The sequence below is a fragment of the Panthera pardus genome, unplaced genomic scaffold (genome assembly GCF_024362965.1).
Source record: "Panthera pardus isolate Hobbes unplaced genomic scaffold, ASM2436296v1 HiC_scaffold_24, whole genome shotgun sequence".
In the NCBI taxonomy this organism is placed as follows: Eukaryota; Metazoa; Chordata; class Mammalia; order Carnivora; family Felidae; genus Panthera; species Panthera pardus.
The window spans coordinates 103,034,820-103,058,925 of NW_026526810.1; the positions used below are offsets into that span (position 1 = coordinate 103,034,820).

General features: G+C 56.7%; 1 protein-coding gene across 7 annotated transcripts in view; it reads left to right on the forward strand.

Moving 5' to 3' along the window:
- Positions 1-23,010, forward strand: part of PLEKHG3 (pleckstrin homology and RhoGEF domain containing G3) — a 41,787-nt gene extending 18,777 nt beyond the window's left edge. For 2 of the 7 annotated variants that reach the window (XM_019451564.2, XM_019451563.2), the window contains exons 2-18: positions 7,382-7,768; positions 8,845-8,942; positions 10,184-10,253; positions 10,564-10,610; positions 10,720-10,870; positions 10,959-11,090; positions 11,359-11,541; positions 12,122-12,214; positions 12,470-12,556; positions 12,805-12,838; positions 13,172-13,270; positions 16,012-16,101; positions 16,510-16,548; positions 16,989-17,011; positions 18,374-18,487; positions 19,764-21,165; positions 21,640-23,010. In XM_019451564.2, the coding sequence (XP_019307109.2) occupies positions 7,421-7,768; positions 8,845-8,942; positions 10,184-10,253; positions 10,564-10,610; positions 10,720-10,870; positions 10,959-11,090; positions 11,359-11,541; positions 12,122-12,214; positions 12,470-12,556; positions 12,805-12,838; positions 13,172-13,270; positions 16,012-16,101; positions 16,510-16,548; positions 16,989-17,011; positions 18,374-18,487; positions 19,764-21,165; positions 21,640-22,373 (3,744 nt within the window). In that variant the 5' untranslated portion in view covers positions 7,382-7,420 and the 3' untranslated portion in view covers positions 22,374-23,010. Of the gene's footprint in view, positions 1-3,035; positions 3,143-7,381; positions 7,769-8,844; positions 8,943-10,183; positions 10,254-10,563; positions 10,611-10,719; positions 10,871-10,958; positions 11,091-11,358; positions 11,542-12,121; positions 12,215-12,469; positions 12,557-12,804; positions 12,839-13,171; positions 13,271-16,011; positions 16,102-16,509; positions 16,549-16,988; positions 17,012-17,494; positions 17,876-18,373; positions 18,488-19,763; positions 21,166-21,639 lie in introns of those variants that run through there. The other 5 variants (XM_053889499.1, XM_019451558.2, XM_019451559.2 and 2 more) reach the window with 5 other exon arrangements.
- The last annotated feature ends 1,096 nt before the right edge of the window (positions 23,011-24,106 follow it).

Genomic DNA, 24,106 nt, shown 5'->3' on the forward strand with positions numbered 1-24,106 from the left:
CTTCCATGCACACGTGCACTTGCATATTCTCTCTTCTCTGCTGGGGACGCAGAGGGACCTAACGGGACCCCCTCTGTTCCCACTTGGTTCCTCCTGAGATTCTCCAATGCCTTTGAACCTGATGCCACAGTAAATGCTGTGACTGTTGAAGGCGTAGCTCTTATTTCCTCCCCTCCCCCACCCCAGCCTGGAGGCCTGAAGTCAAGCAGTCCCTGCAGCGTGGGGGGTGGGGGGTGGGGAGTGTAGGGACAGCAAGGTGGCTAATTTGCCGGGCTGGGTTCCTGACTTTTGCCAGTAGGCAGTGGAGGTCCTGTGAGCCTTTTTGGCCTAGTGAGGAGAGTGTGGGGCCTTTGGGACACTGAATCTATCCATGATTTGTAGCACCAGCTTTAGCTGCTCCATCTTCTGGGGACATTGTGTCATTTCCCTTAGTGACAGGCTGTGCTGGGAGCCAAGTTGACCTACCCTGGCTGTAAGCAATAGCAATTTTTTTAAAAAGTATTATTTATTTATTTCAAGAGAGAGGGAGCGGGAGAGGGAGAGAGAGAATGAATGTGAGCGAGGGAGGGGCAGAGACAGGATGAGAGAGAGAGAATCTCATGACTTGAGCCAAAATCAAGGGTCAGGGATGCTTAACCAGCTGAGCCACCCAGGCGCCCCAGGAATGCAATTTCTAATCAGCAGTAATTGCTCTCATCTGCCTTTCATATATATGTATATGAGACTTCCTGGGAGGAAGCTTTTCCTGCAATATTTGTAGGGGGACCTTATTGTACTCCCTTCTTCAAATTCCAGAGTGGTTCCTTGGCCACTTTTCCCTTCCTCTCAATTTTTTTTGTGACTGGTCACTTGATATGTGGCATGATGGCAGGGCAGCTGTGCCCCTGCTCTAGGCCCTTGTCTGGGGCCAAGTGGGACAGGACTGCTGGGGTGAATGAGCAGTCACTGCTCCTGGTACCTCTCGGCAGATTGGAAACTTGCTGGCCGTGACTAATGTGGAAACTCATTAGTCTAAGAGGAACTGGCTCAGGCCTCGGTTTTGACCAGTTTATCTTTCACCTACTGTGGGAATGGTGAGGGGTGCTTTAGCACAATAGTGCAGGTGTTTATTGAGCACCTAGTATGTGCATTGCTCTCTGAAGGGGAAGGAAGGGCACAGGAAAGAAGGCCCAGCCCCCCTGGGTTTTACTGTCTAGTCCAGAAGAAAAGCATGCACTTACGGACCCCAAGGACCAGCACTTTAAGTGATACTCTGGGTCATTAGAGTTCAAAGAAGTGTGTATGTATTAGTGTCCTGTGGCTGCTCTAACAAACCCCACAAACTTAGTTGCTTGAAACAGCACGTATTTATTATCTTACAGTTCTGGAGGTCAGAACTGAATCTGGGTCAACGGGGCTGTGTTCCTTGTGGAGGCTCCGGTGGGGGGAGGATTGGTTTCCTCACCCTTTCCGGCCTCCTGAGGCTGCCTACATCCTTTGGCTTGTGGATCCTTTCCTCTCTCTGCAAAGCTGGCAGCCTGGCAGTCTTCCAGCCTCTTTCTGTCTGTCCCTCTGCTGTTCTTGGCACATCAGCGTCTGAATCCTGCATCCCTCTGGTAAGGATCCCTGTGATCACATCAGGCCCACCCCGGTAACCTGGGGTAGTCTCCCCGTCTCAGGAGCCTCGACTTGATCACGTTTCAGAGTCTCTTTTGCTGTATAAAGCAACATCAGTAGGTTCCTTATAGCCAATGATTAGGATGTGGATATACTTTGAAGGGGGGCACAGCCTACAGTTGTGTGTGTGTTGAAGGGGCTGGAAGTGGTTGAGGAGGCCCTTCTGAAGGAGGTGATTTGACTGAGTTTGTGTAGGGGGAGAGGGTCCGGGATGCGATATCAGGTATGGGAAACAACAGGAGCAAATGTTGGGGTTGCGGGGTGGTGGGAACAGTGAGTGAGGTGTGGTCTTCCCACTGAGATGAAATGCCAAGGGCTGTCTTTCCCCTCCACGGCCAGGCTGAGGAGGTTTTCTGGATTTCAGTCTGTAAGCCCGCATTTCCTCCCAGAATTCAGGTGGGAGGGCTTCATTGGCAGCCGCTCTCCCTTTCCTTCCCAGCAGCTGAAGTCCTGCTTTAAGGACCCAGCCACATTTGATGGCCCCTGCTGTTCTGGGGTGGTGGGAAAAGGAATTCACTAGGGAAAATAAATTCATGAGGGGAAATGAATTTGAGCCAGCTGGCCCAGGTTTGTGACCCAGAAACCCTGGTCGCTCTGTTTGCATGGCCTCTGTGACAGTCACGTTGCTCACATTAACACATCGAACCCAGTTACTCCCCAGGGAGCCTCCCGTTGTCCTTTCTTAGGGTGCTTTGGGCCCCTGAGTCTCCGGGGAGGGTTGGGCGGGGCCTGAGTAAGGAAGCTGCTCTGGAAAGGGGCAAAGAGCCAGACCCTCTCAGGGATCCTCCTGTCCTCGGGAAAGCCTCTAGGGCTGTGCTGAGAGGTGTCCTCCCGCTGGCGTGGCCGAGGGGGAGCGGCAAGAAGAGACAGGCAAGAGCCGGGCGTGGGGTGGCGCGGAGCTGTGGGCGACAGCACGGCTGAGTGAGCTCAGCTCCTGTTTGAGATCTCTGAGGAAGTTCACCTTGCTCCTGCCGTGTTTGTCTGGAGAAGCCTTAGCTACTCTCTGTTGCTTCCTTCTGGTACCCTCTCTGAGGAGCTCCTGACAGGGGAGTTGGGGCGTTGTTCCGGGGAAGGTCAAGGGCTCCTGACAGGTTCTGAGAGCCTTTGGAGTGTGTAGGAAGCCCCTGGGGAGGTGGGTGTGCAGGGGATTTGGGAGCAGTTGCCTTTGGGAGAGCGCCCTGCTCCTTTCCTGCCCGCCTCTAGGGCAGGTGTGTCGGGCTTCCGCTTCTTGGGCGTGGGGTGAAGGGCGGCAGGTGAAAGGATGACATCAGCCTCCTCCTCCGCACCTGGGCCCAGCCTGACTGAAGCAAAATGTTTTCTGAGGCGTCTCCAGAGCTGGCCCGCGCAGAGGGCTGTCCAGCGGGTGCCCCTCTCCCTCTCCTGCCTTCTCAGCCCGCAGGTCAAGGAGGGAGGGCCAGAGGGGATGTTGCTGAGTCCTGGGGGTTCCCCAGGACCAGAAAAGGAGAGGTTCTCCAGAAGGTTCCCGGTGAGTGCCTCGCTGTAGGACCATCATTTCTGAAGTTGGCGGGGCAGGGTGGGGGGGTGGGGGTTGGCAAGATGATGTCACTTTTGCCTCAGTGACCAGAGGCTTGAGGACAGAACATGGGGGCTAATTGTGGGTTTTGTCATTTTTTCTGTTGGAGGCAGGGGTGTGGGTTCGGTTGGGGGCCTGGTGCTGAAGCCTGGTGAGGAGGAGGAGGTGTGGGACTTGACCCCCGTTCAGCTGTGCTGGGAGTCCTAGAGGCCTGCTGCAGCCTGCCTCCCTGCCTGGGGAAGGTCCTCAGCAGGCGGAGTTGATAACCTGGAGAGGTGTGGGTGGAGGAAGGGTGTGGATTGTTAAATTTAGAGAACGTTAAAAAAAAAAAAGAAAAATGAATCTCCATTCCTCTAGTGCCTCTGCCTCCCCCCTCCCCAAAATGTATGTCTGAGCCACTTCTTGGGTCCGTCAAAAAGAAAGGCTTAGGGGACCGTCACAGGTGTGGGACTGGAGAGAGAGTTTTCCAGAAGACTGATTCATTGATTGATGATTGGACTGACTCATGTTGAGGGATGGAACAGGTCACGGCTGGGGGACACTTAGGGGAACTGGAGACTGGGCGTGGTAGGGGGCGGTGGGTGTGGGCATCTGGCTTGGGGGTTTGGCTGCTCTCTGTCACCTCCTTCTCTAGGCTCCCACTTCCCCAGCAGACTGTGTCTTCCAGATGAGTTTGAAGACCTGGGTCTAATCTTGGCTTTGAGGTGACTCTTAACAGTTTGGGGCGATACTCAGGGAAGAGGAAGGAAGGAGAGGTTGCCTCTGCCCAGGGGTATGTGGGCAGTCCTTCTGCCGTCTCTTTGGGAGTCCGAACCACACACACAGTATTGGTTGGGATCAGGCTTTTAGGACCAGAGTGTACTCACACTCTACTAACAGCCCCCCTGTACTCCGCCTGGTTTGCTCTCACGGCCCCACATTCTTGTCATCCTCCCTTTTTGGGTCTTTAAGTTGTTTTCCAGCAAGCTTCCTGTCCTGGACAGCCTTGTGATCCTGGGGCTCCTGGTCCCTGCGGAGCTTGTCTCATGCAAGGAATTATAGTCCGATCCTGGTGACCTCAAGCTTTTCCGCTTCTCCGTGACCTGCTCTCCTTTGACTTGGAATCTGTATTTTACCACATTGTTCCAACTGGAGGGTACGGGCCAGAGGTCACATAGTAGCGGGGTCTAGAAATAGCCGGAAGGAATCTTTAACTTTCATTCCTTTACCTCCATGGCCTTTGTTAGGATAAATGAAGTATGGCGGTAAAACAAGTCTTTATAAGCCCCCCACCCACGGTTTATGGTGAAGCAAAGCCAATGCATTCAGGTCTGTGACTAATTGTGGCCCTGGCTTGTGTAAAATCCATTAGGGAGGCAGCAGCTGGGGCAGGGGGGCTTAAACACTGGAGCCTGTGTGCCTGAATTCAAATCCAGGAGCTACCACATGCTACCTTGTGGCCTCAAGTTTCTGTGTCTGTAAAATGGAGGTAGTAATGGTGCTGACCTTGTAGAGTTGTTAGGAGATGGAAGTGACTTGTTTCTGTAGCACTTAGAACGCTTCAGCTCTTGGCTGGTATGCTTTGTCTCAGCCCCAGGGGGACTCCTGGGCATGGGCATGACTTTGAGAATGGGAGCTTGGTTTGCAGGCAGATGACTACGTTCAACCAGAGGAAATTTCTCCAAGGAGAAAAGATGCTTTCGTTTCTGTGTTCACAGGGCAATGGGGTCTCTAAAGAGTGACCCTCAGAAGGCACCCCTTAGAGATTAATCTCCCTGAGAGAGTGTGTTGTGGGGGGAGGGGGGCTGTGGCTAATCTACTTTAAAACTGACCTGGCTGGCTGTGAAATCCATCAGGGACTTGGGCCTTTGCCATTTAGCATCCCCTTAGGGGCCAACTGACCCCAGGTTTGATCTGGGAAAGGTCTTAGGCCGTGAGTTTCTGCCCCATTATTCCAGCTGCTACCGACTGACTGTGGGGAGTGGGGAAGGGGGGGTGGGAGGGTGCCTGACAGTGCAGCAGGCTTTGAAGGACACCAGAGTCCCACAGGACTGAGGGTTAAGGGCTGGGGCGGAGTTTGGATCTGTGTCTTTCTTTGTGCTGAAATGACACAGCGTTACCCTGCGGGCTGGTTCTGTAGAAAGGCCTAGTTGGTTAATTTTAAAGGCTCTTTTGAGGAGGGAGGAAAAAGGAGCAATGTTGCATTTCCCAAGGGGCTTTCCTCGGCGATGCTCAGAGTTTCACCAAGATGAGCTTGTTAATTAATCCTCCCTTGTTGTGCCTGGAAGGGAGGGAGAAGGCTGGAATGGCCTCAGCGCTGCCACTGTGTCCTTACCTGCACAATGAGAGGCTCCTTCCTATAGATTGCAGAGGAGGTGACACCCCTCCCCCTGCCCAAGCTGAGACCTTCTGTGGCAAAGTGCTGTGCTGGAGAGGGTCCTTGCTGGGCTCTTGATTTTCAGCTCAGGAGAAGCACTGGTTTGTTCATCATTTTCCCTTTGCCAGATCACCTTTAAGGCCCCTGAGCTTAGGTCACTTACAGTCTAGAGGAGGGGATCTCACACTAGTCACAGTCACACAGGGGGTGTAAGGGTAATCCTGGGGTTCTGTAGGAGTAGGTAGAAGGGGGCCTCCAGGTTTGTATTCTGGGGAGGTTTCTAGAAAGAGGGCTGGCTTCTAATCTGAAACCTGAGGATTGGGTATAAGTGACACAGGTTGGGGGGTGGCATGACGTGGGGTAGATGGAGAGGAAATAATGTCCAGGCAAATAGAACATTTGCAAAAGCAAGAGCTTAGGGCTACTTGTTCCAGGTTGGGGCAGAGGCACAGAAAAGCAGGGGGAAATTCAAGGTTACCGGAGTGAGGCCACCTTCTAGATCCTTCTCATAGCTGTGAAGAGCTCTAGGCTGTGGTCTAGTAATTTCTGAGCCCTAAAACTAGGGGTGAAGGCTTTGGGTTATTGGTAATGAGAGTGATGTTCTAGAACTTTGTTCCTGTGGAAACAGAAATACACGTTCTGGGAAGTGGTGCTGGCGAGCTGCAGTCTTCTGGGGTTGGAGTGGAATGTTCCTCTCCTTCCCAGAGGCCATAGCCCCTCCCAGACTTACTGCTCCAGGTTGGCCTACCTGTGAACAGTACCACCTGCTCAGGAATAAAGTCCACCCGGGGCTGTATTTGCCTTACCTGGGAGCAGTTTCCTGCTTGCTGGCCTTCCTGACTTAGCTGTGCTAAAGGGAATTTAGGGAGACTCATCGGTGGCTCAGCCTTGGGGCATTTCCTGGGCGCTGGGAGCTGGGGTGAGTCAGGGCCTGTGCCAGGTGCTGGGGGTTGGGGAGCCTTCGTACTATCTCCTCTGCCTTCCCTGTCAGTATCCAGAAGGTTTCAGATTCATGGTGAAGTCGCTCGTGACCCAGAGATGGAATCCCGAGGAGATTCTTACTCTCTGGCGTGTGTGTTGTCTTAGGTTATAAGAGCAAGATCTTTACCTGCCCTTGCTGGTGACCCCAGCACAGGTCCCGACAAGTGGGCACTTGGGAAGTGCTTTTTGACAATTGCTGTTATCATCACTGTTCTGATGAGTTATGGAGCCCTTGCTTTGTGCCAGGCACCGCGCTCAGACCTGTACGTGTTAGCAGGTCCCTGCATCCTCGTGGACACAGCCCTTGGGTAGGTGCTGAGATGCTGAGGTTTTGAGAGGCTGGGAGCTTTGCCAGGGCAGTGGGGCCGGGCTTGGGATTCCATCCGAATGCACCCTCACTGCTGCTATGGTGGAGATGTCCTCTCTGCTTTTCTGGGGATTGGGTTTCTGAGCCCTTTATTGTCCTTGGATGTGGTTTGCCCATCCTCACCCTGGGAAAGCTTGGAGCCAGGAAGGCATGTTACCTAGGCCTCCTTGTGCCTGTTGGCAGATTCCGAGGGAAAGGACCCCCTCCACATTCAGAGCTGTTGTTTTTAACATTGTGGTGAAATACACAGACATAACATTTCCATTGTAACCATTTTTAAGTGTGTGGTGTTTCAGTGGCATTAAGTACATTCCCAGTGTTGCTCATCTGTCACCACCATCATCCCCCGGACTTGATTACGTCGCAAAATGGAAACTCCGTACCCATTAAATACTAACTCGGCATTCCCTCCTCCCCCAGCAGCCACCCGTTTCCCTTCAGTTTCTGTGAAGATTCCAAGGTTCAATTCTTTGTCTGTCCCACCCAGAATCTCTCTGGAGTGCCCTCTCCAGGCAGCGATGCCAGGATGCCTGTCTCTGCCTCTCTCCGCCAAGAGCGCAGCCAGGAGCGGCCAGTGAGCCTGACCTCCACCACCTCCTCGTCGGGTTCATCCCGTGACAGCCGCGGTGCCATGGAGGATCCCAGTGGCTCCGAGGCTTCTGCTGAGAACGGGGCAGGCTCCCCGCGCGGCCGGCATCCCCCCAACGGCAACCCCAACTCCAGCGGCTGGCTGAGCGTGAGGGGGCCCCTGTCTCCATTCAGCAGCCGGGCCCCGGCGGCCCCAGCACATAAGCTCAGCTACCTGGGCCGAGTGGTGCGGGAGATCGTGGAGACGGAGCGGATGTATGTGCAGGACCTGCGCAGCATCGTGGAGGTGAGGCCTGCCACCCAAGGGGCTGAGGATGGGAGGGGGCCCGGCCTCTGGCTCCTGGTGGCCCAGCTCTGTTGTAAACCTGCTTCCACCCCTGGAAGGAAACTTCTCCCTGATAGTTGGTTTCAGAAGACCTGCTTCCCATGGAGTAGTGGGGAGGTCTCATGCGGCCTGCTCTGGGGGAGCCTCTGACCGCTCCCACTGCCTTACGACTTTGGGTCACATCAGTAGCCCGGGCCCACAGAATCTCCTGCAGGCCATTAGGGGGCAGGCACTGTTGGTGGGGAGGGGCGGGGACTGCTGTGCTCATGGAAACTGATCACAGTGAGGACACTGGCCTGGATGTTGCCCACCTGTGCCCAGATCCCTGCTCTGTGGTTGCCTGGCTACGGGGTCTCGGGCACCTGCGTAAGCTCCTGAGCCTCGGGTTCCTCACCTGGGACGTGAAGACACACCCACCTCGTAGGGCCATGTTGGTGAGGCATTTCACACTGCGGGCACGCAGGAAGGTGGCTGTGTGGCTGCCACTGAGGACGCCCTCTGCTCGCTGCAGAGGGAACCGTGTATTTGTTTCCAGGGCTGCTGTAATAGATAACCTCAAGCTGCGTGAGTAAAACGCAGACACTTAGTCTATCTTGGTTTAGGAGGCAGAATGCGTTCCACGCCCCTCTCCTGGCTTCTGCCAGGTGGTTGCTGCCTATCCTTTGCGTTCCTCGGCCTGTTGATCTATTATCCCGACCTCTGCCTCCACCTTCCTATCGCTGCCTTCTCTGTGTCCTTTCCTCTTGTGAGGACACCAGTCATTGGAGTTAGGGCCCACCCTAAATCCAGTAGAATATCGTCCTGAGATCCTTGACTCATTACATCTGCAAAGACTCTATTTCCAAGTGAGGTCACCTCCTGAGGTTCTGAATGGATATCAGTTGGGGCGTGGGGAACTATGCAGCCCAGTACGGTAGGCCATGTCTGTGAAGTCACACTGTGGTTGTACAGAAATGGGGTGTGGCTGGAGGAAGTGGGGGGACGGGCTGTACCTGGGGCAGGGTGGAGGATGGGCTCTGATGCCTCCCTCCACGCAGGACTACCTCTTGAAGATCATTGACACGCCTGGGCTGCTGAAGCCAGAACAAGTCAGCGCCCTCTTTGGGAACATAGAAAACATCTATGCACTGAACAGGTATGGAGTGGGACTAACACATACTGCGTTCTGCCTATGAGGCCCATCTTAGGGCCTAGAAGGGCCCTGGATGGGCCTAGTCTCCTGGGCTGTGACATGTGGGCCAGGGGCCTGATCACTGAGGGTGGGTGGGTAGTGGTGCTCTACCCCTGTAAGGTGCTACAGTCAGCTCCCTGTAGGAGAGAGGGGGTGTGGGGTCATGTGCCCTGGGGCTGCTGTGCCTCCTGTCAGGCGGGGGAGACCATCTGAGGTCATGTGCATGTTGGGGCCAGACTGGGCCAGGCCAGCACCCCCTCAGGGAATGGCTGGACTCTGGCATGTGATGCTCTTCTCTCTGTCCCTTTGTGGCCCTTTGTCTCTTCCATCTTTCTCCCCTTCTTGCACATCCCTTAACTTCTTCATCACTTTCTTACTGACCCCATGGGAAACCAGGGCTCCCTGGAGGTGATCTGACCCATTAGGTGAATGAACAGATCAGGCGAAAGGGGAGGCTGAGTGAAGTCTGGCGGGAGGCTACTTCAGGGCAAAGGGGCTCCTTGAAGATATGGCGTGTGCTGCCTGGGCCCACAGATTCCCCAGGGCGAGGGCACTGGTCGGGGGGAGCGTGCTTGACGGGACAGCATTGATAGGACATAGGGCCCTGTGAGATGGCTGAGAGACTTCCTGCAGTGCAAGCTTCAGAAGGCCGGGAGGGCAGGGTGACTTGGGCCAGGTGCTGGTGGGGGTTGGGAAGACAAATGCATGGGAGGAGGTGACAGGGGAGCGTTGTGGTTAGGGTTTCCCATAGCATCCCAACCTGAATCCAAGTTCAGGCTCTGGGACTCCCCCTCTCTCCCTTTCCTGCATCCTTTTGCACCGGGGTGTGTGTGTCGGGGGCCTTTGCTTACTTTGGGAATCCCAGCCCTCTTCTTCCTCCCCCTTTAATCTCAGTCTGTGTGTGTTTGACTCCTTCTGCTTGCAGAGGAGCTGTCTCTCCTCCCAAGGTGGGTACTCGCATCCCCTTTCTCTTGCTTGCTGAGCATGTGGGGCTCCTTTGCTCCCCATCTTTACGGCAGTGCTGAATACTCTGTGGTTGCTGGCCTGCATGGGGCTCACTCTGAGGGGGGAGAAGCCCTGACTCTTTGGCGTGTCACCAGGGCTGGCTGTGTATCTGGGAACCAGGAGGTTGGGGAGGGGACTTGTTGGTAGGTGTGGAGGCTGTGAGCTGTCTGGGGTCTGACGACCACTCCCCCCTCCCCCAGCCAGCTACTCAGAGACCTGGACGGCTGCAATAGTGACCCTGTGGCTGTGGCCAGCTGCTTTGTGGAAAGGGTAAGAAGGGCTGGGTTCTTGCCTCTTGTCCCACCTTGCTGGGGACTCAGAGGCACAGGAACGCCCAGCAGAGGCTTCTGCCAGGGGAAGGAGGGGCGTTCTGGGGTGCCTCAGGTGGGAGGGGCATTCTGGGTTGGAGCCAGGGGCTGCTAGGTGGATGGGGTGTCCCAGGGAGATGGGTACAAGGATGGATCTGCAGGTGTTCAGGGAAAGGGGGGCAGAGTGTACTCTGGGGATCAGGGCCATGTTTTTGGTATTCCCAAGTTTGCAGCCTCCCAGAAATCACTATCTTTGTTCGGTCTCTTCTTAGAGCCAAGAGTTTGATATCTACACCCAGTATTGCAACAACTACCCCAAGTGAGTAATTGGGGTGGAGAGGGGAGGTAGAGTTATTTGGTGGGCCTGGAGCACCACACGCCCCCATCTAGGCCTTCCCAGGCAGTGACGGCCGCCTCCCCCCTCCCAGCTCAGTGGCCGCCCTGACCGAGTGCATGCGGGACAAGCAACAGGCCAAGTTCTTTCGGGACCGGCAGGAGCTGCTACAGCACTCTCTGCCCTTGGGCTCCTACTTGCTGAAGCCCGTCCAGCGCATCCTCAAGTACCACCTGCTGCTCCAGGTAACCCAGAGGTCTTCCTGAGGATGCGGGGCCCAGGGGAGGGGCAGGGCCTGAGTCTGGGCCGCCTGAGCGCCTGTCTCCCGCACAGGAAATTGCCAAACATTTTGATGAAGAAGAAGACGGCTTCGAGGTGGTGGAGGATGCCATTGACACCATGACCTGCGTGGCCTGGTACATCAATGACATGAAGAGGAGGCACGAGCATGCAGTCCGGCTCCAGGTGCTGCAGGGCTGGCGGCTGGAGGGACTCGCAGGGGTGGTGGGGCGAGGTGGGGTGGCGCTTGGGAGAGCGCATGTGGCCGCCTGCTGCGGTGAGCTGAGGGCTCGTTTCCCTGTGGGGTGGGCTTCTCTGTGGGGAGCCCTTGTGGCAGCGTGTGTCTGGCGGATGCAGGTGGTGGCTGTGTCTGCAGGAGTTTTCTGGGGCTCCACGCAGTCCCCAGAGTGTCATGAGCAGCCTGACTCTGGGGCTCCCTGCTTCTCTGCTGCAGGAGATTCAGTCACTGCTCATCAATTGGAAGGGACCAGACCTGACCATCTACGGGGAGCTCGTCCTGGAGGGCACGTTCCGCGTGCACCGTGTGCGCAACGAGAGGACCTTCTTCCTCTTTGACAAAGCTCTGCTCATCACCAAGAAGCGAGGCGATCACTTTGTCTACAAGAGTCATATCCCGGTAACCAGGCTGCTGTCATGTTCTCTGCCCCTCCACTCCTTCTCCACTTCCCCCATTTTAGTGGGCCAATCTCCAGACCCTTTTTTTTTTTTTTTTTTTTTAAAGATTTTGTTTTTGGGGCGCCTGGGTGGCTCAGTCAGTTGAGTGTTGGACTCTTGATTTTGACTCAGGTCATGATCCCGGGGTCGTGGGATGGAGCCCCGAGTTAGGCTCCGCACTGGGCGTGGAGCCTGCTTGGGATTCCCTCTCCCTCTCCCTCTGCTCTCTCTCTTAAAATAAAAATAAATTAATTAAAAAAAAAAAAAGATTTTATCTTGAAGTAATCTCTCCACCAGTGTGGGACTCGAACCTAAAACTCCAAGATCAAGAGTCACATGTTTTACTGACTGAGTCAGCCAGACGCCCCCAGGCTGCACTTCTTGACCTCTTCATGGGCTCCGGGTTGGTGTGGATACAGCTCTATCCTTCTGAGATTACTCTTCTTGCCTCCCCAGATGGTCTCGAGGGGCTGGGGCCCCAGGTCACTCCCACCCCCCCAGTGCCCCTTCTTGTGCTTGACTGCACTCTCTCTCTGCCCCAGTGCTCCTCCCTGATGCTGATCGAAAGCACCAGAGACTCCCTGTGCTTCACCGTCACCCACTACAAGCACAGCAAGCAGCAGTACAACATCCAGGTGAGGGTTGGGAGGCTGGGGACAGACCTGCCTTCTCAGCTCGCTTGGCTCTATTGAGCCTCAGTGTCTCTCTCTGGAAGGTAGAGATCATTGTGGACATCTCTCAGGCTTGTGTTGGGGAGTTAAGATAACCTCACAGAGGCCCCAGCACAGGCCATCTTTCTGCCGCTGCCCCCCCGACAAGCGTGGCCTACGGTGGACGGCTTCAGTCTTGTGATAATAACACCTGGCTCCCTCTCCCTCGGGTCCTTCCAGGCCAAGACAGTGGAGGAGAAACGGAGCTGGACTCACCACATCAAGAGGCTCATCCTGGAGAACCACCACACCACTATCCCCCAGAAGGTGAGTGCCGGGGGGTACCCCACCTAGCCCCTGATGGGCTGCAGGGAGAGGTGATCCTCAGCCAGGGCCAGGGGCCCACCAGTGCCTCACCCTCTGGACGTTGGCTCCACTCGACAGTGGGGATCAGCCTATGCCCTCGACCTCAGCCTAGCACTGCGGGTGTCCCGGTGCAGTAAGAGCCGAGCTGGTGGAGCAAGGGAGGCACAGCACATAGTGAGGTGGTAACAGGGTGTTTCCTTTCCTTCCAGGCCAAGGAAGCCATCTTGGAAATGGACTCCTACTGTAAGTGTGCCCTTTCTGCCTGCTTTGCCCCTAGTTGTGCACATCTCTAGGTCACGTTGCATCCTGGGGAAGCTCTGCCTACTGCTTATATTGCAGGGAGCAGGGAGGATGGGAAAGGGAAGCTCCTTTTGTCAAAGGCTAGGGGTCTGCTGCAAGGTCAAGGGCATGGTCCTGTTGGCAGGTGCGACTCCTAGTGCCTCACATTCCTGGATGGAAGATGGAAGAGAAGGGAGCTCTGGAGGCTTCTGGCCCCTGGAGCTGGGGCGGGCAGCAGAGGTGTGGTCAGGTATAGTCAGAGTCTAGGCCAAGGCTGATTGTGAATCTCGTGTGCAGATCCCAGTCGGTACCGCTGCAGCCCGGAGCGCCTGAAGAAGGCTTGGTCCTCCCAGGACGAAGTGTCCACCCACGTGCGGCAGGGGCGCCGGCAGTCTGGTAAGGGAAGGGCTGTGTGGGCAGAGACGCTTCCTCGGAGGACTCTGGGCCAGGAGGGGGACTGTGTGCAGCAGCATTTGGGGCTGGCTGTCACCTCTCCGGACATCTTGGGAAAGGGCAGGTCCCGGGAGGGTTGCTGGGCACATGTAGAGCACCCCTCCCAGTGCTCCTGCTTCGGGCCCTTCTTGTGCCCCAGGGTTGGGCAGCCCACCTTTTCCCGCACCCTGGGAATGCTGGTTTACTCAGGGCTCGGTGCCCCTTAGCTTTCCCGCGACTGAAACCTTACTCCTTGGCCATTCAGAATCCTGGAGCCCAGCCAGGAGTGACGCTCAGACATCATGGGTGATCCCCAGCCCAGTTCTGGAGCAGAGCAGAGGCAGGACGCGGGGAAAACGAGTTAGATGTCAAGTGGCACCAAATCCAGACAGGAAATATTTACTTTGGGTCTCAGGAAAAGTTCAGTTTTCCTCTGCTGGGTTTTCTTCCATGACTGGGCTTGCTGCTATGTACTTGGAGTTACTGGAATGAATCGTCTGTTGAAAAAGAGAGAGCCTTGCGTTTATTCTTAGCTCTGGGGGTGATAAGTGTGTGTATTCTACGTCTGTTCGTCTGTTTGTACTCTTCAGTCCGAGGCCCAGGGACAGACTTAGCCTCAGCTGGTACCTACCAGACATAGACGAGGTGAGAGTTGGAATGAGAAATGTCTCAGAAACCCCTGGAGAGAAGATTCGGCAGTATGGGCAGCACTGTCCTGGCTTAGATCTCCGTGGTGCACTGGGCTTTGACTGGCTGTGACCCACGGGTCCCCTGAACAACTATGTGGATTGACACGTGGGCTTTGGTTTTCTGGAAGGTGGTACCAAGCGGTCTCTGGAAAGCTTTTGTGATTTTGTTTTGTTATGTGTTCCTCCCAATGGACCTTAAACCCTAGGCAAATTTGCTATGGTTGCAAAAGTTTTACGATGTCGTATTGTTAAAAGCCCCAAACTGAGGGTGTTACTTCGTACGTTTCTGGCCCTTTCGGTTTTCCTTTTTTTCTGTAACGTTCTTCCTGCCCTTCTAGCGTTCCCCTTTAACCTGCCATAGCTTTGCATTGGAAGCTTCTGGATCATGGAGGTGATGATGGTGGTGGTGGTTGAAACAGCAGTACCGCCTGTCATAACATCAGTGTCCAAACTGCAGCTATCAAGGCACTCAGGAAATGAGCTGTTTTAGAGCTAAGTTTCCACAAGACTGAGACTTTAGCCCATGAACACGGACGGAGTCATGTTCTGTTTACTTGTGTTCATACTTTAGTTTCAACCATTATGAAACAAACATCTCTCCTTTTTTTTTTAAATTTGTTTTAATGTTTATTTATTTTTGAGAGAGAGAGAGACAGTGTGCAAGCAGGGGAGGGGCAGAGAGAGAGGGAGACACAGAATCCGAGGCAGGCTCCAGGCTCGGAGCTGTCGGCACAGAGCCCGACGTGAGGTTCAAACACTGGGATCCTGACCGGAGCCGAAGTCATACACGTAACTGACTGAGCCACCCAGGCGCCCCGAAACAAACATCTTTCTAAAACATGCTGCCTGCTCTTGAGCCTTTCAGGGTAGAGGATGCTGACCGCAGTTGAACTTTCCCCTTTCTGGAGACTGCTGCGGCCTGTGAACAGCTAGGGCAGTGGCGTTCGTCGTGTGGTGTCCGTCCTTAACCCGGAGCGTTGGTTCTCGTCTGTGGTAGCGTGCTCGCCTGTAGCTCTTCTCCCCACTTGTGTTGTTTGAAATCAGCTGACTGAACTTGTAAGAAGTGTGGGTAAAGACAGGCCGGCAAGGGGCCCCTGGCCATCTCAGTCGGTGGAGCATGCGACTCTTGATCTTGGGGTCATGAGTTTGAGCCCCATGTTGGGTGTAGAGAGTATTTTATTTTTTTATTAAAATAATTTTTTTTGAGTTTATTTATTTTGAGGGGGAGAAAGAAAGTGTGCGTGACAGGGGCAGAGAGAGAGAGAGAGAGAGACAGAGAGACAGAGAATCCCAAGCAGGCTCCACACTTGTCAGCACGGAGCCTGACGCAGGGCTCGAACTCCTAAATCAAGGGTCGGTCGCTTAACCGACTGAGCCATCCAGGCACCCTGGGTGTAGAGATTACTTTTAAAAAAGTGTTTAAAAAAAAAACAAAAAAGGGGGGAGCAGGAAGTTGCTGAGAGGGAGACACAGGCCCAGTGCTAGCACTGCCGTGACGCATGGAGCCACCTACTCTCTTGCCTCCGGGCCTCCCCCTTCCCGACTGCTGAGCTGGGCAGAGAAGTACACTCTGGATATGGAAGGTGCTGCTGTCATTACTTGTCACTTACGAAATATTCTTGATTACAAGCTTTAAGGTGAAAGAGTAGGGCATTCTACTTTTCTCACTTAAAAAAAACAGTCGGATTAACATTTACTTATGTTGTGCGTGTACCCACACCCACACCTCAGTGGAAAAAACTTCAGTGTGCTCCCCGGAGCACGGAGAGAACAGCTCGGGAACAGCCCGGAGACCTCGGTAGATTTTCCTTCTGCCCCCCAAGTTTATAGTGGGCTGCCCAGTTAACACCAGTGGGGCAAGAACAGTATGGGCTAAGGTCAAGACTGCGTGGAGAGGTCCCTCGACACATGTCCTCTTGTCCCTGCCTGTCTGTCTCAGGTCTGTCTTCAGAAAGGCTGGGGTACACGGTGCTGACACCATCAGCCTAATGGGTGTGTTTTGTATCTTGTTCCCAGAGCCCGGTCAGCCCCTGTTCAGCCGGGCATCACTCCCCAGCGGGCAGCGAGGCTTCACGGAGCCAGGCCTTAAGGGCCGTAGGAAGTCGGGTGCGACCTCTGCTTTCCAGCCAGGGGTGCTGCGAGGGGGCCGGGCCTCGGGTGTCGCTAATGCGCTGATGTGCTTCTTGCAGGGAGGGTGGGGCTTGAGGTAGAGCCAGGCATCTCCAGAGACGTGGCCGGTTGGTCCTAGGAGGCAGCATGGGGCTCTGGCTCCGGAACTGAGGGCCCTGGGCGAGGTGCACTAACGCAGCGATTGTGGGCAGAGCTGCTCCTGGTGCTGGCTGGGGGTGGCCCGGGCCCTGCTTCCCTGTGCGGTAGGTATGGAGCCCCAGAGCTGAATGGCAGCCAAGCTGGAGGGAACTTTGAGCTGGTGGTGTCGGTGGCGCTGTGAGCATGGGACCGGGGCCAGGCCTGTTTCCAGGCCTGCACTGACTGTCCATTCGCTTTCCTTCTCAGAGCCCACCAGACACCTGCTCAGGCAACTCAGTGAGAAAGGTGAGTGTGAGCATGGCCGGGCCTTCCCGGCAAGCTCTCGGGTAGGGGCAGGGAGGTGACACAGGTAGCCTTCTGGGTGGGGGTACTGAGGACAGTTTAGAGGGGACGCTGCCTCCCTTCCTCCTTCCTCCCTGGAGGTGGGCCTCATCCCTTGCTGTCTGGGGAGGGGGCTTGAGTCCTCCCTCCTCACACACTCCTTGCACCCTGTCCTCGGGGAACAGCAGGAGAGAGTGACACACACAGGCCTGTGCCGCTCTGCATCTCCCAGGGCCTCTGCTCTGTCAGTCATTCCTTTGAAAGCCCAGGAGACCGGGTGAGGGTTCTGGGAGTGGGAGCCCTTCCCCAGGGGGCTCCTGGCTTCTGTAAAGAGGCTCTTCCTCCTGCTTACCCATCTCTTCTCCCCTCCCCCTTGCCTGTGTGCTGGGACCCTGTGGTGGCAGCAGGCGGAACAGCGGGAATGAAGGTAAGGCCGATGGGCAGAGAGGACTGGCCTGACGGAGGGGGGTGGGGCTGCCGGGTCCGCGCCCCCGCCCCTTCAGCTCTCACTGTCTTCATGCATTCCATAAATACCTACCGAGCACCTCCTGTGTGCTGGCCTCTGTCTTGAGAGTCACAGAGACGAATAAGCCATGGCCCTTGCCCTGGGGACCCTTCTGTACCCTTTTCCTGGAATGGTACCCTGGTGGTGGCCCAGCCTGGATCTTCTCCATTTTCTCTCTCTGGGGCAGGCAGACCTCGCTGGGTCTTGAGTTCCTGACCAGGCTCCAGGTCCCAGCCTTCCACCTTGAGGAACCCCACCCCCACCCTCACTGGGCCCTGGTGGACACCAGGGGTTGGGTGTTTAAGTGTGGCTTTCTCTGGGTAAAGCCTCCCCACCCCCAGCCGCTGGCAGGAGGAGGGGGCTTGCCCAGAGGCTGGTCACGAGGGGGTCTTGTGCTCTGAACAGCATGCAGGCAGTGCCGGCGCTCTCCTGGACTTTGGGCGGCCTCCTCGTGCTCAGGGCATACAGCCAGAGGCTGAAGGGGCTGCCCGGGAGGAGCAGGAGGAGGAGGAGGAGGAAGAGGAGGAGGAGGAGGAGGTGGTGGAGGAGGAGGAGGAGGAGGAGGAGGAGCAGGCCTTTCAGGTGTCTCTGGAAGACTTGGCAGGGCATGAAGGCAGCGAGAAGGGGGCCAGGCTGGAGCCCCAAGGCTCGGAGGAGGAGGAGGAGGAGGAGGAGGAGAGCCTGGCAGTGGCGGAGCAGGTAGCCGACTTTGCCAGCTCCCTGCTGGCCGCCCTCCACTGCTGGCACTATCGGGCCAACGCTTTACTTTTCTCCCGGGGCGCTATGGTGAGGTGTCTCTTTGATCTCCCCTCCTCCTTGCATGTTCCCTGGCGAGTGCATGCCCATCCGGGAGTTCTCTCCCCTGCCCTCCCACCCCTCCATCCTGTTCCTTCATTCCTGCCATCAGCACCTAACCCCTCGCCTGCTGTCACGCCCCGGTGAGCCCCTGGCATGTGCTGTTCCAGTACTGGGCGTGAACTAGCTTACTCCCCAGTGAGCATGACTAATGGGATGGGGGCGGTGGGGAAGGGGGAGAAGCCAGCACACAGCGGGGCTGGAAGGGGCAGGCGGGTTGGACTTTCCTGAGGCTGCGCACCTGGCAGGGATTTCTGCATCCCCAGACCTTGCAGTTCAGGTTGACTGTGGAATGGCTCAGGTCCCAGGCTGGCTCTCGGTACAGCCCAGCCGCCTTGGGGGCTCAGAAGGTTCTGCCCACGTTGGGCTGCAGAAGGGACGAGCTCCCAGCTGTCCCAGGAGCTGATGATGGCCCTCTGCTTCCTGCAGGAGAAGGGGCGTAGGGAGTCCGAAGGCCCCAAGAGCCGCAGAAGGCCCGGCGGCCGGTCTCCCACTAGTGCTGAGAAGCGCATGAGCTTTGAGTCCACCTCTTCGCTGCCAGAGGTGAGTGGCCAGCAGGCAGAAGGGGGACGGTGCGGGAGTGCCCGGAGCACCTGGTCTGCAGGTGGGGCTTCCAGGCACGGGCTCTCCTGTTGGGCCCGTGGGGACAGATCCCCTCCTCCACACCCCAGGACTCTTTGCCCCTTTAGGAAGCCTGTCTGGCCTGTGAGCGTGTGGTAGTGTGAGCGGGCAGCTCCTTTCTTTGGGCAGGTGCAGACTCTCGTCAAGGGCCATATTCGTGGAAGTGACCAGATTTTAGGTCCCTTCAGCCAGGCCTCCTGGTATAGGGCGTAAGGCCCTGCCCCCGCCAGCATGCCAGACATTTAAGTCACACCTGTGCCCACCTGGGTATTGACATCTGGGCACTTCCTGCTTGTCCGATGTTTTGTTTCTTCCTTCTGTTGCCTGCAACAGCTCAGGTAGAAAGAGGCTGAGAGAAGTTGAGTGACTTGCCTGACATCAGGCAGCTGCTGAGGGGCAGAGCTGAGGTCAGAACCTGTGACTCAGAAGCCCCCCTTCCACTTCCTGGCACGCAGGCCTAAACCATGGGTCCTGCTTTGCAGACTTGGGACTAGAACCATTGGAATCGGGTCTGATTCCTTAGAATGTAGCATGTTTGCTCTTTTTCCCGAAGGTCCCTGTGGAAGGCTGCCTGTACTGGCTGGTTTCATGGTTCAGATCACCTTCAAGGTGGTCAGGAGGAAGTTCTTGAATTTGCTTCCTTCCTTGCCTGTCTGCTGGGCATCTGCAGAGTTGTGCATAGGGCCAGAGGCTGGCTGGTAGGAGCCAGATGCCGGTCTTCACCCTCTGACAGGACTCTAGCATGGGGTCCTGTTGCACTGTGGACCCTCATCCACACAGGAGGTCCTTACCCCTCAGGGAAGGTGGGTCTGAACCCAGAACAACCCCCATGTGGCCTCTAGGGCCTTAGGGAGCTGCCTCTCCATCAGGCATACCCTGTGTTGTATGCTCCCACCTTGTCCCTCTGGTTCCCAGGCAGGCTGCCACTGAGAGGTGCCAACACCACCCAATATGTGTTCTTAGAATTGTCCTTGGGTTTTACGACCCAAGCCCCCTCGCTGCATGATGGCTGGGGGTCATCACCACATTCTTCTCTCTAAGGACCTGTTTCCCCACTCTTGAGTTGTACTCATTCTCATTGCCTTTGGTCCTAAACTGCATGCCCTCTCACTGAACCGAGAGAGCAGGTTGTGCTGTCCGCTTATCCTTTGGATCTCATGAGGGAGGGTTTTGGCTCACATGAGTTCTGTTATCCCAGGTTGAGCCAGACCCTGAGCCTGAGACAGAGCAGGAAGTATTTGCTGCTGTGGAAGGTGCCAGCATCGAGGAGGTGCCCTCAGACATGGAGTCTCCAGAAGTCCTGGAAACACAGCTTGATGCCCACCAGGAGCTGCTGGGGATGGCCCCCCCGGGTGACATGGTGGACTTTGTGGTGGCTGAGAGCACCGAGGACCTTAAGACTCTGAGCAGTGAGGAGGAGGAGGAGGAGGAGGACGTGGGTGCCACGCAGGAGTCCGAGAGCCTCCTGCCGCCCTCTGTGCTGGACCAGGCCAGCATCATTGCCGAGCGCTTCGTCAGCAGCTTCTCTCGGCGGAGCAGCCTGGCCCTGGAGGATGGCAAGGCCAGCGGCTTTGGGAGCCCAAGGCTGACAAGCCGGAGCAGCAGCGTGCTCAGCCTAGAGGGCAGCGAGAAGGGCTCGGCCCGGCGTGGCAGCACCACCGACGCCCTCAGCTCGCAGCCGCCCCCAGAGGTGGACAGTGGTGTGGGCGTGGCCACGGAGAGCAGCCCTTCGGTCAATGGGACGGAGCCCCCGAGTCCAGGCTGCCCTGCAGAGCCCGACAGGTCTTCCTGTAAGAAGAAGGAATCGGCACTCTCCACCCGAGACCGGCTGTTGCTGGACAAGATCAAGAGCTACTATGAGAACGCGGAGCACCATGACGCGGGCTTTAGCATCCGGCGCCGAGAGAGCCTCTCCTACATCCCCAAAGGGCTGGTGAGGAACTCCGTTTCCAGATTCAACAGCCTTCCCAGGCCAGACCCAGAGCCCACGGCTCCGCTGGGGCACAGGAGGCAGGTGGGCTCCCGGCCGGCTTCGTGGGCTATGTTTGACCTCCCAGGCCCCGGCCAGGTGAGCGCTGGGGAGCCGGCTCCTATCACAGATGCTGAGTTCAGGCCGTCTTCAGAAATTGTAAAGATCTGGGAGGGAATGGAGTCTCCCGGGGAGAGCTCTCACAAGGGGCCTGGCCAAGGCCAGGCCAATGGTTTTGACCTGCACGAACCGCTCTTCATCCTGGAGGAGCACGAACTGGGGGCCATCACTGAGGAGTCGGCCGCTGCCTCCCCTGAGAGTGCCTCCCCCACGGAGCGGCCCAGCCCGGCCCACCTGGCCCGGGAGCTGAAGGAGCTCGTGAAGGAGCTGAGTGGCGACGTCCAGGGGGAGCTGGTGGCTCCACTGCACCCGCGCATCGTCCAGCTCTCCCACGTGATGGATGGCCGCGTGAGCGAGCGAGTCAAGAACAAGGTCTACCAGCTGGCCCGCCAGTACAGCCTGCGGATCAAGAGCAAATCTGTGCCAGCCAGGCCACCACTCCAGTGGGGAAAGGCGGCTCCCACCATTCCCTGCCTGCAGGAGGAGGCTGGAGCGCCCTCGGGTGGCAAAGGTACAATGAGGGGGTGGGGGGTGGGCCCTTCCCGCAAATCTGGGGTGGAAGAGCTTTTGAGGAGCAGGTTGGCTCCTGGAGGAAGGTGACCCTGTAGAACCATGACCAAAGAGAGGGCTGGACTCCACACGCAGGGCGGTGCGTGGCCCTGCTGTAACACCCTCACCGCCCTCCCCCAGCCCTTCCTGTGGAGCAGAGACCTGGGGGAAACGTGGCCATGGGCCCGCTCTTCCAGGGGAGGAAGCTCTCGTCTTTTCCTGTGACTCCTGACCCCACGTCCAGCTGCCTTTTCCTCATTCTTCCCATTGCCCTCCGATAAAGGGGCCGTGGATGGTGAATGTGACTTCTCTGCCATCACAACCCAAACCCCAGTAAGCAGCCTTGCCTGGAGTGGGAGCAGAAGGCAGTTCTGAGTCCTCACTTGCCCTCTCCCCTCCCGCCCAGTGGGTCAGTCAGCTCACTCTCTCCCCACAGGTAAGAGAAAGCCGGTGCTGTCCCTCCTCAACGATGAGCAGACGGTGGCCCCGGAGCATAGCCCGCCCAAGCCCTGCTCTCCTCGGCATTGCTCCTTCAGCCCCACCACTGCCAGCCCGAGGACCACCTCGCCTGGGGTCCGGCCCTCCTCTCGAAGCCCCCTCAGCCCCTTCGACACTGAGACCTTCAACTGGCCTGACGTCCGAGAGCTCTGCTCCAAGTACACCTCCCACGACGAGGCATTCCAGGCCGAGGGCGGCCGGCCCCGTGGCCAGCCTGTCAACCGGAGCCGCTCGGTGCCGGAGAACATGGTGGAGCCCCCTCTGGCGGGCAAGGTGGGCCGCTGCTGCAGCGTGGGCGCCAAGAGGGGCCGGGCAGACCCAGAGGCCACCCAGCCCCAGCCCCCTGGGGGATTGCCCCAAAGCAGGCCAGTCGGAGAGGAAGCCCTGTATGTCACCGCGGACCTCACCCTGGAGAACAACGGGCGGGTGATCGTCATGGAGAAGGGGCCTCTGCCCTGCCCCGCTGCGGGGCTGGAGGAGGGCAGTGGGCAGAGACCAAGCTCACCAGCAGCCGCGGTGGGACAGGGCCTGGATTTCCAGGAGTCTGGGATTTCCAGGAGTCCGGAGTATTGGCCAAAGGAAGAGGGTCCCAGGGACCCAGTGGACCCAGGCCAGCAGGGCAGAGTGAGAAACCTGAGGGAGAAATTCCAGGCCTTGAACTCCGTAGGGTGACTCTGAGTCCAAGGAGAGGGAGGAGCCATGTGGCTGCGGGGGGGACGGAGAGGGACCACGGCAGGCTTGCCCTCAGGCCTGGCTCACCCTGCTCACAAGGGCCCCTGGAAGAATGCTCTGGTGTACCCGGCAAGTGTCTTCACCGGGAACCGGCTGGCGCACCTCTGGGCTCGGGGCGACTTTCCACAGGCCCAGTTGAGCCTTTCTTCCCACCGAGGCCAGTGTGACCACTTCCCTTGTATATAGTTCTTCGGTGAGAAGCTGAATATTTAAGCTCTTCTCTTCCCAGGGAGAGCAAGTCGTGCTCAGGCCTCCAGTGTTGGGCTGACCACTGCGGGCTGAGGCGCCCACCCGGAGGAGTTGTGGGGAGGTGGCCTGGGGAGGCTTTCCTCTTTGTGTCTTTCCTTAGGATCCAGGCAGGAACCAGGCCCATAATTTATTGCTTCCCATCCCGCGGTATATTTGTGTGTGCAGGTGAGAGTTTGTGTGTGTTCTTTTGTTGTGGATTCCTCTCCCGTGAAGAGTGTAACGCGCTCAGTTCAGGTACTTTTGTAGGTTGTCTTGCTGATCCTGTGGTTGTCACTAATGTATATACATTTCATTATTTGCCAATGGTTCAATAACCACTGCTGACCAACCGGCCTGTGTGTGGCTCCTCACTGGGCCTCACTGGGGTGGGGACGGTTGATCAAGGCCAGGGATGTCTTAGGGAGGCGGGCTGCGGGGGTTGTTGCTGTCACAGTCACTCATTCGTCATCTGTGCTCACAAAGCATAAGGCACCAGGGTGCTCGCTGGGGAGGCTGGGGCAGCAGCATGTGCAGGAGGGAACTTGTTTTCTGTCTACCCCAGCCTGGCATCCTGTCGGAGGCGGGAGTTGGGGGTGGAGGGACCAGGCCAGGTTTTAGCTTCCTCAAGGACCAAAGTTCAACTAAACAAGGTGGGGGAAATGAATGGAACGTTTTTCTAACAGGCGGAAGTTTCCAACGTCTGGTGCCCTTTTCTCTCCCTCTCTAGTTCCCAAGAGACATCCTAAAAGGCAAGTATTCTAAACTTGGAGCCTAGACATGTCTTGAGGTGGCCTGCAATATTGTGTAAAGAGAGCAAGTGCATTTTTTCTGGGATGGAACCTCAGTTTTCATCCCGTTCTCAAAGGGTCTTTTCTTGAAAGGGCTAGGAATGCCTGCCTGTTTCTAATTGGGCTTTCTTTCTGCCCTTTCTCTGTGGCGCACCAGCCTTGTTTGGCCCTGTTCCTGCAGGCGTGTGTTCCCACAGGTCTTGTGGGTCAGGGCTTCGTGAGCTTCTGATCTCAGAGGACAGACTCGGCCTGAAGGCAGGTGTGCAGAGTCTAAAGAGGCCAAGGGAAGAGGGGAGGCCTCTCCGAAGCAGCAGCAGACAGGGCTAGCCTGTGTTCTACCCATTGTCTTGAATGTTATGCGGTTTCCACAGTTGCTGAGGATAGAGGCGTGTGTTGGGGTATGACGCTCAGTAGCTATAAATTTACTGGAGTGAGAGGATGCCCAGGTTCTGGTCCCAACCTCTTGCCATTAACTAGCTGGGTCACCTGAAACTCTTGCTTTTTCCTTATCTACAAATCGAAGGAAATGGATGATGTACAGCTTGTCAGACTCCCTCAGACTTTTCAGGGGGTAGGGTCTGGGAAGTTGCAGTGAACACCTTCCCCAGGTGATCCGTAACCATCTAGGCGTGATGGTGAGCCCTGAACCAGCTCACT